The 14255-nt window shown below is 40.6% G+C and overlaps 1 protein-coding gene across 1 annotated transcript in view; it reads left to right on the plus strand.

The window, feature by feature from the left end:
- FER (FER tyrosine kinase) overlaps positions 1-14255 on the plus strand; it is a 160785-nt gene that overhangs the window by 85554 nt on the left and 60976 nt on the right. The window contains exons 13-14 of the mRNA XM_069962976.1: positions 775-978; positions 5756-5878. Of these exons, the coding sequence (XP_069819077.1) occupies positions 775-978; positions 5756-5878 (327 nt within the window). The remainder of the gene's footprint in view (positions 1-774; positions 979-5755; positions 5879-14255) is intronic.

Here is a 14255-nt window from a genome sequence, read left to right on the forward strand (position 1 = left end):
CATAGCAACAGCACCACTTAGCCTCGCCCACAGTCTCACTGTTGGCCCCACCCCTCCATGATGTCATAGGCACATATGCCCCACCCCCTCGCTGACCATTGGGACAGGCTGGCCTAAAAGTCTAGACCCCAACCCCTCTAGGTCGGGCAGGGTCTATGTGCAGATGACATCACGGAGGGTGGGGCCAACGGTGGTGCTGTGGGCAGGGCTAAGTGGTGCTGTTGCAGTGAAGCCCCGCCCACTTAACACAATCTGCAGTTGAAAAAAGATGACTTTTTACTTGAACAGGAACCATGACGTATGATATAACATAAGGTGTTAGAAGTTACCTGTGTAGAGAAGTCATAATGCAAAAAGGGGGTGACAGTTTCATTTTAAAGCATTATTGTAATTTATATATATTTTTTTTTTTAACATCCTGACATGTCAGCAGTTCAGATCGTACTTGGTCTCAGTCCTGAAGGGATGAGTTATAGCTGTGCAAAGCATATTGCTGAATGCTTCACCGCCTAGTTAGTCGCCCGATCTGACTAATGGCAACTGGGCTTAAGATTTAGACCTGGTGGGATCTTATATTTTAAAATGTCAATGTATCAGAAAAACAGATCTAAGCCGAATGCAGATATATTTAGAAACTGCTCAGCACAATCTTTTGTAGCTACTTGCTATGGATGGACATCTAATTAGAACTTTATTTACGTTGGGATGTAAAATTTAGTTTTCTGTAGGAATACAGTTTGTTTTTAATATATTTTTATATGCATTTTCTTTTAGTTCTTCGACGTAATTTCAAACAGTGAAAAACCGTTGTCAGAACAAGATTGGTACCATGGAGCAATACCAAGAGTTGAAGCACAAGAGCTATTAAAGCAACAAGGAGACTTCTTGGTGCGAGAGAGCCATGGGAAACCTGGTGAATATGTCCTTTCTGTGTTTTCAGATACACAGCGGAGGCATTTTATCATTCAGTTTGCCGATGTACGTCTATGAGAAACTTTATTATTTGTGAATGTTTGCCATATAAATGCCACTTTATATATATGTTTGTGAGTTTTGCCTCTAATAATTTCAAGGAGGTCACCATTTACGCTGAGACTTTCTTATTTTTAGTTTACCCTAAAAGCAGCAGGAAGCATGGGAGACTTGACAAATCTGCACAGTTGTGCCTACGCTATTATTGATAGATGCTGGCTATACTATAAAGCTGCCACTGTGCTTCATGGTTGGGCCAGCGATTACTCCAATTCAAGGCCCTTTCAGTTAGTAGGGACTGTGGTGACTTTTCTTGAGCATGGTGTCCAATCTGCAGCAGTGTGTTACAGAGCAGCAACAGCTGAGTGCAATCATATAAAGTGGTTTCTTAAAGGAAATGTGTCATCAGAAAATCACTTATTGTTTAAATAATGCAAGAACGCAGATAAAAGATGGCATTCACCAACTTGTCGTTGAATCATCCGGCTTTGAAAACAGCGTCCCAACAATGCAAGTATGGAGATAAAAGATCGGGGAGGAGGGAGGAGTCAGGTGACTGCAGTCTCACGGCAGAACACTGCTTTTTCTAACGGGTTAGACAAAGCGGTGTTCTGCCGCGGTCACCCCACTCCTTCCTCCCCCGATCTTTTATCTCCATACTTGCATTGTTGGGACGCTGTTTTTGAAGTTGAGCACGACCTGGGCACGTGATACCTGTGGTCTGCCCGTGTACATATACAGTGGATTTGGGACTGGAGCTGTGCCATCTACTTTGTTGCTGCTTATTGCATATTTTTATGAATTTTTATCGCATTTTTTCTAATCTTACATTTTTCTATCAATAATATAAAATAATCCCAAAATCTTGCAGTTTTCATCCTCACCACTGGGGCTAAAACTAATCTTGAGACTTTGTTGTGGCTGCCGTAAAGTGATCTGTACAGCATTGCAGCAACATATGACACCAGTAGATTGAGGAGACAATAGCAGCTCCCTGTGGGATGACCTTTTCAAAGGTCACACAGCACGCTCATTATTTCTACACATTCATCTCAATGGGACAGACTCTGTCTATTGTCATCTATGTCTATGAATGCTGTAAAGCATGTCACTAAATGCTGTTAAGAACAGCCAAGGCAAGATGGCAGCCCCCATACAAAAAGTAAAATAAAATTAAACTTTTAGTATCTGGCTCTAATTGTCAGATGAAAATTTAGGTGACACGCTCCCTGTAACTTACAATGGCCTCTGGTTACAATTTTCTTTAACATTCAATGGTCCTTTCTAGACCATCTTACCTTGAGACCAGACTCCACATACAATGCTACATGTGAATAGCTAGATGATTGACTGACAAGTGTCAGTTTTACTGGTAAAACCCCAGTATTAATTAAGTGCAAACACTGATTGGCTGTCTAGTAGAGAGACTCTATAGTACCTGTTCTATGCACAATTACGGCTAATTGTGGTCTTCTAACATGCTGAAAAAACATGATTATCTCAGCCACGGTCTGCTGCGCGTTGACTTCAATTGGTCCCCCTCCCACACCTCCGTGCTCGCTGTTTGTACCTGTAATAGCACAGACAGTGAGCAGGAAACTTGGGGGAAGCAATCGCTAAACTGACAGGTCAAGCACTTGCTTCCCCTGGAAAATTGTGCTGTATAATGCGGCCCTATGGCCTTATTCACACATCTGTAGAGCTATCCACAGCCGTGAACCTACAGCTTCAGACAGCACTACAGCGGTAGTACCATCCTTTTAGGGATTCGTTGCACCTATAGATATGTAAAAGGACCTATTGAGATCAATGGGTATTATACTGTCCGCAAGTACAGATTTGTAAATATAGTATAATACTGATGTGTTAAAGGGGCCCAAGGCCCTCTCTGGCTCTCTACTGAGCATAACATACATCATTTTTTCCTGAAGGGTTTGTTTCCTTTAAAATATATTTCTGTATCAGTTTGAAATCAGAGTTTAGTAGCTTGACATGCAGTACAAAGGTATTAGTATTTTTATGGGAGGATGAGAAAAGTAAATGTGTTAATAAAACAGTATCTGCCATTTCTGTTGTATTTTTATAGCCAGGTTATTGTTTTGTAAAGAACAGAGTCTTGTCTTTCATCGATCTTAAGACCAAAGGCTTTGTTGCATTAGTGTCTGTACAAAAAAAAAGAGCTGATTCCTACAAAAAAGTAATAAAAAAATAATGCTGCAAGTAGTAAAAGTCACTTTAACTTAAAAAAAAAAAAGAAAAAAGTAATGTCCAGCACTTAGTTTTCATCAGTGAGAAGACTTCTCCCACTGAATGTTAATAGTAATGACGGCCACATCAGGCCAACATCTTCTTTACATTTAGACGTACAGAGATTTGCATTACTTTGGCAGGCTAGACCCTTGCTCTGTATAGATGTTAACATATTGCAGGATTATGGCTTTGTGCTTTATTCATATGTAATGATAGACTGTAGAATTATTACCATTCTGGGGCATACACTCCATGTATTCTAATGAGATATTACCACACAGTTATGGAAAAGCCTGTCAATTATTCTGGGTGGTGGGAAAAGATTTATAAGCTGGTACAAGCTGGACTTGGGAAAAGCTCTGACTAGCATACATGCTGAGTAAGTAGTGCTAGGGGGCCTAATGCCAACACCTGGGCTTTACGCAGCAGCACAACATTACCGCCGTATGTTATGGTCCGTTTACACGTAGCAATTATCATTAAAATATTTGCACAGATTGAAATTTATTTATTACCTTCTTATATAAATACAGCTAACTATCAAATGTCGAGCAATAAATTGTTAATCATGGTCACTTAACGGGTCCTAAAATTGGTGTTGGTCGTTCGCTAATATTTCGCAGATTAGTTTATCTAAACAGTCATTCAAAGCACTAAATTTCAAAGCAAAAACGATTTTTACATAATTTATCTCTATGTCTAAACAACACTTGAGTGATGGGTTCTGACTTCTGGGATTCTATTGATCCAGACAGTGGAGGATCTGCTCTGGAGTTCACTGCACATCGAGTAGCTTGAAAAACATTAAAACTTTGTACTCTTTAGCAGTGGCTCTTTGTGGCTCTTTATTCTGTGGTTCAGTGGGGTTTCTACTGTTAGCGATGTGCCATCATGTATGATATTTATTCAGTGCAAGTATTCACAATGCCTGACATGCCTTCATATATCTCTATCAGTAGGAGGAGTCTTAATACTTTGCATCTCTAATTCTGGCAAAATATCTTCTTTTAAATGGAGAAAAACATCATTATAGTGCTGGAAGCACCATATTTCTTAAAAAGACTCTCTCAGTGGGTTTATGCTGTCTTTTATAGATTGATGTATAATTTATATTGTTCTGTGCAGCTGATTTGGAGATATCCTCCTGAATAACATGGACAGTAAGTAGTCCTCTCCATTATGGGCATGTGCCCAGTAGTCCTGAATATTCATAAGAAGCAGAAAACTCCGCCCACCAGCTTCTGATTGGCAGTCACCAATCCGTGCTGTGTATAGGCAGATGGGGGAGGGGTGTGGCAAGAATCCTATTCTCCTGCATATTAGGAGAATGACCGCACAGAATGATGTAAGTAATACACCGATCTGTTCAGCATCTATGTCACTAGCTTACGCTGCCCTCATTTAAAGAAGAAATCTGACCTCAGGGGGAATGGCAGAGCATGGGGAAAATTGAAAAAAGGGAACTAAGTAACCTCTCTCTGTGGCGGCGATCCGCCATCTCACCGGCCCCAGGATCCCTGCCGGGGGGTTCAGGATCTCCTCTGCTGCCAACGTCATGACCCGGCTGATTGACAGCCAATCAGTGACTGGGGCAGGACGCCACTCTAGTCACTAATTGGCTGAGCGGGCTGTCAATCAGTTGGTTCAGCATTTCCCTCCCTCACGTTATCGGGGAAAAATAGCTTCCGGTGGGGGTCCCGGACCTTGTAGCATAGCAATATACGGGTGCAGAGAGAGGTAGGTAACTGTTCTCTTTCATTTTTCCCCCTGCCTCTTCCGGATAGTAAAAAAAACCCTCCAGACTTTTCTTTTAAGGTAGGATAAACCTAGTGACAGATTGTCTTTAAGGATCCTAGATGAGGAAATCAGTGCAACCCACATATATCTGTTCGATCAGTTGACTATTTCCTGTTTGAGTTTGCTTTCCGTTGCAGATGGAACCCCCTACTCCCATTATATTTGAGTTTTCATGTATATAGGAAGCCAAGAAGCTGTTAAAAGTGTTTTAAGCATGCCTGTATGGAGCTCCTATGTTCACATAGCTACAGAGATAAATGATAAACTGTCTGCCTGCAACCACCACTATGGGGGGGAGGTATCACATGTGAAGTTATACAAATGCCATTGGATTCAGTGCCAGCTGAATTAATCTGTTTGAAGCCTCCTTCCTTCCTTTAGTTGCAGCTGCAAGCAAAAAAAAAAAAGATTAATTATTGGGTAGTGGGCAGCACAGATTGCCCCTTATTCTGCTAGGCAGCTGAAGCCAGTACTGCATGCATTGCGCTGTATTTTTTATTTTTTTTTAGTTTTGTCTATACACATATCGGTATCATAAAGACAATTTCACAAAATGTTACTTAAATATGCCTAATTATCTTTCAGGAGGTTGATATAGAAAAGTGTAATCCTAGCTAGTTAATGTTGTGAGCACATGTTCATAGTGCAATAGTAAAAATAAATACTTTTATTCTCTCCTTTGGTAAATATAATCTCTCTTTTTTTTTTTGTTTTCCCCCTCTTTTCCCCAAACCAGAATTTATATAGGTTTGAAGGAACTGGCTTTCCAACAATCCCACAACTTATAGAACATCATTATACTACAAAACAGGTTATAACAAAGAAGTCTGGAGTAGTTCTCTTAAATCCAGTGGTTAAGGTATGTATAAATTTTTCCATGCAATGGTAAATATAATGCATATGTATGCTACTTATGCAGTCCAGTAAGTCTATGAGTAGCCGACAGATTGGTTAAACAGTAGAGATGAGCGAACCTTGAGTATGCTCGAGTCCATCCGAACCCGAACTTTCGGCATCTGATTAGCGGTGGCTGCTGAAGTTGGATAAAGCCCTAAGGCTATGTGGAAAACATGGATTAAGTCACTGGCTGTATCCATGTTTTCCAGACAACCTTAGAGCTTTATCCAAGTTCAGCAGCCACCGCTAATCAGATGCCGAAAGTTCCGGTTCGGATGGACTCGAGCATACTCAAGGTTCGCTCATCTCTATTAAACAGTCATAGACTCCTACCAATCGCTTTGCCCAAAAACATGTGGGTAGTTTATTAGAACGCATGCAAATCCCTCCCTCTTCCTCAAGATAAAAAGAACTCCTTTTTAGAGGCTGATTTGGAAATAAAAGGAGCAACCTGATCGGTTACTTTGTGAAACTTCATTATTTTTCTTTGCACCAATTCTAATAAATCCACTTTATTGGAGCGGTTTTTTCTTATCCACAACTAAGATATTGGGGGTCTGATAGGCTCTTGGTGGCCACATTTGCAGCCCACAGCTTCATTCAGTAGGGATTTTGATGTCCCTACTGTCAGATGGGAATACCTCTTTATTTGCTGACAGATTGACCGTGAGAGGCATGAAATGCACCAGAAAAGGGATGTAGTGTGCATTAGGGAATTGTTGGTTAGTAACGTATGCTTGATGCTCTTCTGCCTCTTCTACATTGTACTGATACCACAAGCATCCACTTTGCAGGTGCAAATGGAGTTTGAAGTAATTTTTTTCTCCAGATGTGGCTATTCTTTAAGTTGTCCAGAAAGTATCTTTTTACCAGATGTGAATCCCCCCCCCCCAAAAAAAAAATAATAAAAATTATATATATTTAATATAAATATATATATTTAATATATATACATATATATATATATCCTTTAGTTTTCTATGTTTGTTAGCCATCTTCTCTTGAAAAAGTTTTAATATGACACCACCTTTACTCACCTGTCAGATCCATAGGGATCTAGCTGAGAAGATGACATTTGGCCGCTTTTACTTATAATATTCTGTATTATTTTGCTCTTGGCCCGGATAAGTCTATGACGTTCTCTGCAGGAAAAGCTTGTGTTATAATTTATAATTGTTTCAAACCAAAAATCTCTATTATCCTTATTTCAGAATTTTGCTTACCTGCACAAGAGCCTTTTCTTACCCTTTACAGCAATTGCTAATTCTACATTTTGTAGCTTTCGCATTGCCCTGACATTTATTTTTAATAGCAGTTGCAGAAGATCAGAGTATGTGAAGAATTCCATAAAGGACAGGTAGAAAGTAATTGCAAGTAGATTAAGGGGCCCCATCGTTGTTCTTTAAACTCTGTAGCTGCCGAATAAAAAAAATCTATTTTCAGTTTTTATTACCTCTATGCAGCCACATTTAACTTAAAGGTAACCAGTCACCACATTTTTTTTATCCATTAACCACTTGCAGTGTGTAATAGGCATGCAGACAATGTTTCCTGCCATGTCTTTGTAGAGCTAGTTGATATGATAAATTAGATGAAACAGAAGTTAAACATAAAACATAAAAGTTTTGGCTTTCCAGGCATTATGAGAATTATAGTTTTGCAACAGCTGGGGGGGCCACAGGTTTTCCATTACTGCTTTAAGCATGAGAAAATTTAGGGTAGGTTTACACTGAGTAAAATCCCAGCTGCCTCAGTGTCCCACACTGTGTCTATGGGAGGGCTTGTGCGCCTCCACTTCCGTCAATCTCCGCTCAAAGAATTGACATGTCAATTCTTTGTGCAGAGAGTGGTGGGAGTGGAGGTGCGCGAGCTCTTCCGTAGAGACACAAAATTCCGCCATTTTTACATACGTATACTCACCACAGGTGATCAGTGTTCCGCGGCTTAGTTCCGGTCCTGCGCCGTCGTTCAATTCTGGCCTGCGCTCACGTCATCCGCTTCTGTGACCCCTCTTCTGTCTCCTGTGATTGAACGCCAAAAGTAATGCTTTACAATGCACTCTCTATGGGAGAGCGTGACTTCCGGCGTTCAATCACAGGAGACAGAAAAGGGGTTACAGGAGCGGATGACGTGAGCATGCGCCAGATTTGAGCGACACCGCGGGATTAGAACAAAGCCGCTCTGCGGGGCACTGATCACCTGTATACGCGCCAGCGCCTAGCCTCTTTTTGCAGCATTTTCCTATTTGGGAAGGCTGTAGCACTGTTGATCCACAGAAAAGGAAGAGTAAAGTGTTATTGAAGGATGTTACAGTCTTCTCTAGTCATCTACTTTGTTTAGTCTGTGAGACACATAAATAAAAAATTGGCGCTGGTGGCTATGGCTAGCAAGGACACCCCATCCCTGAGGTTTTCATGAACGTTACCTTATGTGGTGTGCAATGTAGGAGCTCATTTATTTTATGTTTTATGTTTTTGTGTATCAGTTGATAATGCCTATTTTGATTGAAGCGCGTGGCAAACATTGTTCAATGCTTTTCCATTACTAGACGTCTACATGTCGTTCTCTATTTATTGTTTTTAAAGCAGACTATGATTTTACTATATATTTCTTTGTCTTGCCAATATACACGTTGTATAAATATCAAGTGCACCAGTTATTTGCTGAGGGAAACTTTGTCACCAGATCGTTTGTCATTTGCTTGATAGAACCGCTTCAGTAGTTACATGCCGCTTGTTCTCCATCACTGCTATCAGTAGATCAGCATGTTATGACAAATGATGCCTGAAAGTCTCGTTTTTATGACAGATGGTGTGCATTGATGATTTGATAACTATAAAGCCGTTAGATACACTGGCAACAAGCTTGTTTTGAGGACACGGGGTTGTATTATACATTCATTTTTTTAAGCTTGGAGTCCTGTTTCTTAAAGAAGCTGAAAGCCTTAAAGAAACAGTTCACTTTTTTTTTTCTGTCCCCCCCGGTAGCCGCTGGCATGTATACTCACGCAAGATGATCTATGTCCCCCGGCACAGCTCCAGTCCCGTCCCGCGGTGCGGTTCAAATCCGGTGCACGATCACATCTGCTGGCTGCTGTGAGTGCCTTTTCTCTGAGCTGTCATTATAGCCGGAAGTCACTCGCTTCCATGCATTCTCTATAGAAGCGCGTGACTTCCGGCGTTCAAATTACAAGGGAGAGAAGAGGAGTCACAGCGCCGGCAGAAGTGAGCGCGCGCCGGATTTGAACTGCACCGCGGGACGGGACCGGAGCTACGCCGCGGGACATCGATCGAGTATACATGCCAGAGGCTACCGGGGGGGCCAAAAAAAAAAAAAAGTGAACTGCTTCTTTAAATGTAAGCTGTGTCTTCTGAATGCAATTCATAGCTCTGTCAAGTCTGTGGGGGATACTTGGGCAGTTTATATTGACAAAACAATCACTAAGCATTCACTAAGTCATTAGATCTACTCTCTAAGTTGAAGAATTTGACATAGTGCCTTCTTAATGCTCATTGCTTAGCTGACTATTTAAAGCAGTGCTTCCAAAATTTTTCTATGGGAGCCTCACCCAACAGAGCAAAGTGATGCCTGGGCATCGCCAGACTCGCCAAGAGGATGCTGGAGCCTCACCATCTGTGTCGGAAGTCCATGCAAAAATAAAAAGTATTGCTCAGTCTACCCTTTATTTGTCTCCTAAACTTTGTATAACATAAATCAGGAATGAAATGAGTCAAGTATGTTCCTAAACCAGATATCGTTGAATCCATGGAATGCAGTGTGTAGCTTATAGTCACTTTTGTAAAACTGCAACTCCTGCTGTGCCTCAACAGCAACTAGGGGGGCGCCTCACAATTTGATAAGAACTGATTTAAAGTGATACTGTCCCCCCTTTCTGTGGGAGGACTTTTCTACACAGCTGTAAAGCCTTAATTCTGCAGTATTCATACCTTAAAAGATTTCTTGGTGCTTAATCCAATGAAAACATTTTTTTTTATGATTGGTGGATTGTGCCTCCTGGGTGGGGCCATTAGAACGGACTGGCCTAGAGGTCTAGGTCCCACCCCCTATAGGTTGGCCCATTCCAATGACTGTTGAGGGGAGCGGGGCCTAGACGCCAATGACTTCACAAAGTGACGGGCCTATGGCGCCAAAGTGGGCAGGGTAAAGAGGTACAGCAGTTGTGAAGCCCCGCCCTGATGACACAATACACCAACGATAAAGGACATTTTTCACTGGACCAAGCACCAATAGATCTATTATAAAGTAAGGTATGAAAACTTCATAATTTAGGCTTTACAGCTGTGTATAGAAGTCCTCACACAGAAAGGGGGGTGACAGTGTCACTTTAAGGTATAGTTGTGATAGTATTAACATTGTAAGCCATTGTTACCCCATTCACTAATCCAACTTGTATATGCAAGCAAAACAAGCACAAATGACATGTCAGCCAGATAAGGTTCATCTTGTAATGTTATCTCGTATCCTGCGCTAGTACAGGATAAGGCCAACAAACAGCTAATTGCCCTTCTTACATGACTTATTATATTTAATTAGAATTATATTTATAGTAGATGTATTATTACTGCAATGTTAAAAAAGAAAAGTGCATAGAGTTACAGCCTTCCTTAGCAATGTGTTCGACGCTCTTCACTAGACTATTGCACTGCTGGGGTTAGGTGATCCAATATGTTTTTTGCCTTGGGAGCCCATGCTACCCCACTACTGGAAGGAGATTATAGAACCACACACATGTATACTGCAACGTGCCATTGTGTAATTTTTTTTATTTCCCATTTTCTTTTAATATAGCTAAAGTTTTCCGGTGGCACACTGAGAAGCTATTACTATCAAAATGAAAATCCCTTTTTATACATTATATAAAGTTGCAGAACTTTTTTGATTATATGACATTCATTTGCATTTTCCCTCAAACATGAGTTCAATTACGGAGAACTTGTGAAGCTGCTTCTAATAAGATAGACTAATTTGCATGCGCTTGTCAATAAGGCTTTAAGATTGAAAGTGCTTTGACAAAGTTGATCACGTGGCGAATAATCCTGCGCTCCCTCTAAATATATGCAGAGTGAGTTGGGGAAATGTGTGCAATTAAGTAATCTCTCAGCAAACCTCTGCATGATAGAAAATAACAGTTATCAGCAATAAAACTCTTGCACTGACTCCCATCTCCAGTAATTTGATTTGTGTTTAATTATATGAAAGGAAATTGCCGTGCTGTCCATTTCTGAAGGCTGCCAACATGCTAAATGCTTAATTAGGAAAAAAATGTTTACAAGTGATTGATCTCTGCTAATTCCTTCTCTAAAAATTTCAATTTCTAAGTGTCCGAGGCACAAATACCACTCATGATAAACTGTAATTTCTATCATTAAACGGACCTCTTGGGTAAAATTGCATAAAAGTTCCATCTTGGCCACGCTGAGGGTTACAGTTATGTATGCTGACAATAAAGTTGTGAAGTAAAGGCTATTTTGAATGCGTGCACTTACAAGGTTTTGCTGACCATAAGCGTTTTTCATGCAGTAGAATTATTGAAATGTTTTTCTTATTTTTCCGCCTATATTTTAACCTTTTTTTTTTGTCGTTAAGTGTCTAGCAACTCAAACTTTTTGTAATAACTGGTGGCAGCTACTTGACCCCGTCACCCAGAACAGTTTTTTTTTCTGCTGTTCAGTTTTCTTATCCATTTTATGCATTTTATAATGGAAGTTAATGGAAAAGGGATCAGAACTGATGCACACAAATGCATCCATATTTTAACAGTTTTTTTTTTACATAAAACAGATTTAAAAATGAGAACCCCATCTGAGGGTGGTATTACGCACCCTGATTTGTGGGGTAGGCGAGCTTTGATCTGCTAGATCAGTGCTTGCTTACAGAGCTATTACAGGGATCGAGAATTATGCAAAAGGGCTGCGCAGGTATTGTTAGCGATTGTTTCCATGCAGCCCTTACTCCATACAGAAAGTAATAAAGTTATACCTATCTGTTCAGGCGCCCCCGGTGTCCTGCTGCTTCTACCCTGCATTCCCCACTAACTGCAGCGGCTATTCCTATTACATGATGCGCGGGCGGCGGAAAATATTTTGAAATGTTGTAAGACAACTATCAGCCAGTGATCGGCTCCTCGGCTGATGGCTGTTTTAATTACATAGAACGATAGCTGCCCCAATCTGCCTAATTTAGCAGTTTTTCACTTTGCGTAATAGGGCCCTGACTTTAATCTGATCATAAATCAACTTACAAGTTCAGGAGATAAGCGATGGAGACTGAGCTACTGAGGCAACTCCTGTAATGGATTTTGAGGTGGGTGAGGCGAAGCAGCCTAAATTATACGTGAAAACATGGAGGTTTAAAAAAAAAACAAAAAAAAAAAAACACACACATATATATATATATATATATATATATATATATATATATATATATATATATGAACATATTTTTGAATGAAAATAATAGTGTGTGAACAAATGGGGAGAAAAGGCAGTATTTTGCATTGACCTCTAATTACTCTCCAGTGCAGATACAGGCAGCCAGGGACACTGTTTACATAAGCTGTCTCGAAAGGGAGGGGGGCGGAGATGGAGACACAGAGAACAGCTCACGCACAGTTTTCTATGTCTTCAACAGAAAGCAGCAGGCTCAGAAGTGGAGGAAGGAGACTGAAAAGCTAATGACATGTTTGGAAGGAATTGTTATTCTCCGGGGAATGATTCAACAAATATTTTATCTAACCAGATAACCTCTTTAAGTAAATGCAGCTGAATTCCAGTACCACACGTGCTGGTTTTTTTTGCAAGAAAGTAGCTGTGTTTTGTTTTGTTTTTTTCCTTATCCAAGATAACCCCTTTAACTCTGTCTTTGAGTGAAGGAAGGGATTTGGAATAACTGCTGAAAAAAATGATAAAGATACTAAAATAAGCCGCTCCCACTTTCCTATTTAAGTTAAATAAATTTAAATTATAGGTATAACTGTAAAAATATGCATTTATTATTCCTTCTGTACATTAACAAGGGAGCAAGGAATGGAGTCAGACATGGCTGCAGGGTCAGACTACACACACAGATACATACACAGGAGCTGTGAATGCAAGCTGCTTAAGTATTGGAGCATACAAAAATCGGTAGTGTAAGTGTACATAACTTTTAATGTGCTTGCCACAAAGCGTGATGCTGTGAAAGACGTCTGGTAACATATCTAATGCTTGAAGTAAAGTGGAAGACGCACTTTCCATTCTACAACACCATTCTTCCAATTTTAGAAATAACCTTTTCATGGCATTTTCTTGTCTTGTTTGCACTTTCCATTTAGCCCCTTCTAACCCGACAGCTTAGTGCTCCTTGGTTTGATCCTTGGAGACATGTTCCTTGTTATAGATCTCTAGAGTATTGTCTGCACTGTGGTATAAATAGTTTGTGCAGTGTTTTAACATTTCAGTAGCACTTTCATTCTGTCTTTGTAGAAAAGCCCTTGATCTTCATAGGCTTTCTATTGTTGTTCTGTACTTGAAATACATAAGTGTTTGGTTATGTGTATTACATTTCATTGGGAAGCAAATCTAATCAGATGGGAAAGTTTTATTTCTCTGCAGTGACTGTAAGAAAATTATAATCAATAGATATGAGTCGCTTGGAAAGTTTAAAGAATTTAGGAGGAAGACAGCTAAGTTTAAAGAGGATGTACCACCTGGTACATCCCCTTTACCTAAACCCACTGATCGAATGCACGGCGCCGTTCTCAAGCTCAAGCACTGGAGGCGGGCCAGGCCACCCCCAGTGGGAGGGAATTCCCTCCCCTGTATGACGCGGCTCCATTCATTCTAAGGGAGCCACGTCATACAGGGGAGGGAATTCCCTCCCACTGGGGGCGGCCCGGGCCGGTTCCGGCGCATAGAACGGCGCCGTGCACGGGAACCGGGCCTCGGTCTCAAAGACAGACCGCGGCACCGGCTTCCCCGTGCCGATGCTGTTCGATCAGTGGGTTTAGGTTAAAGAGGATGTAGCTGGTGGTACATCCTCTTTAAACCTAGCTGTCTTCCTCCTAAATTCTTTAAACTTTAGCAACCTGGCCTCCCCTTAGTGCAATGATGGTTGTTTGTACATTATACTAATTTGGGGTTACTAATTGGCCTTTGGGTGCGGATTAATTGAAAAGTCTATTGAATTTAATAGTAAAAACGGAGTAAGAACAGTGAAAAAAGAAAAACTGTGCGTGAACAACTAATAAAAAACATCTGCTGTTTGCTAAAGATGTCCTAACATAGTTGTAATGATCATTATTTTGACGTCTGCGGCAAAAACGTCCATTATTTTGTGTG

The sequence above is a fragment of the Dendropsophus ebraccatus genome, chromosome 3 (assembly GCF_027789765.1).
Source record: "Dendropsophus ebraccatus isolate aDenEbr1 chromosome 3, aDenEbr1.pat, whole genome shotgun sequence".
NCBI classification, from domain to species: domain Eukaryota; kingdom Metazoa; phylum Chordata; class Amphibia; order Anura; family Hylidae; genus Dendropsophus; species Dendropsophus ebraccatus.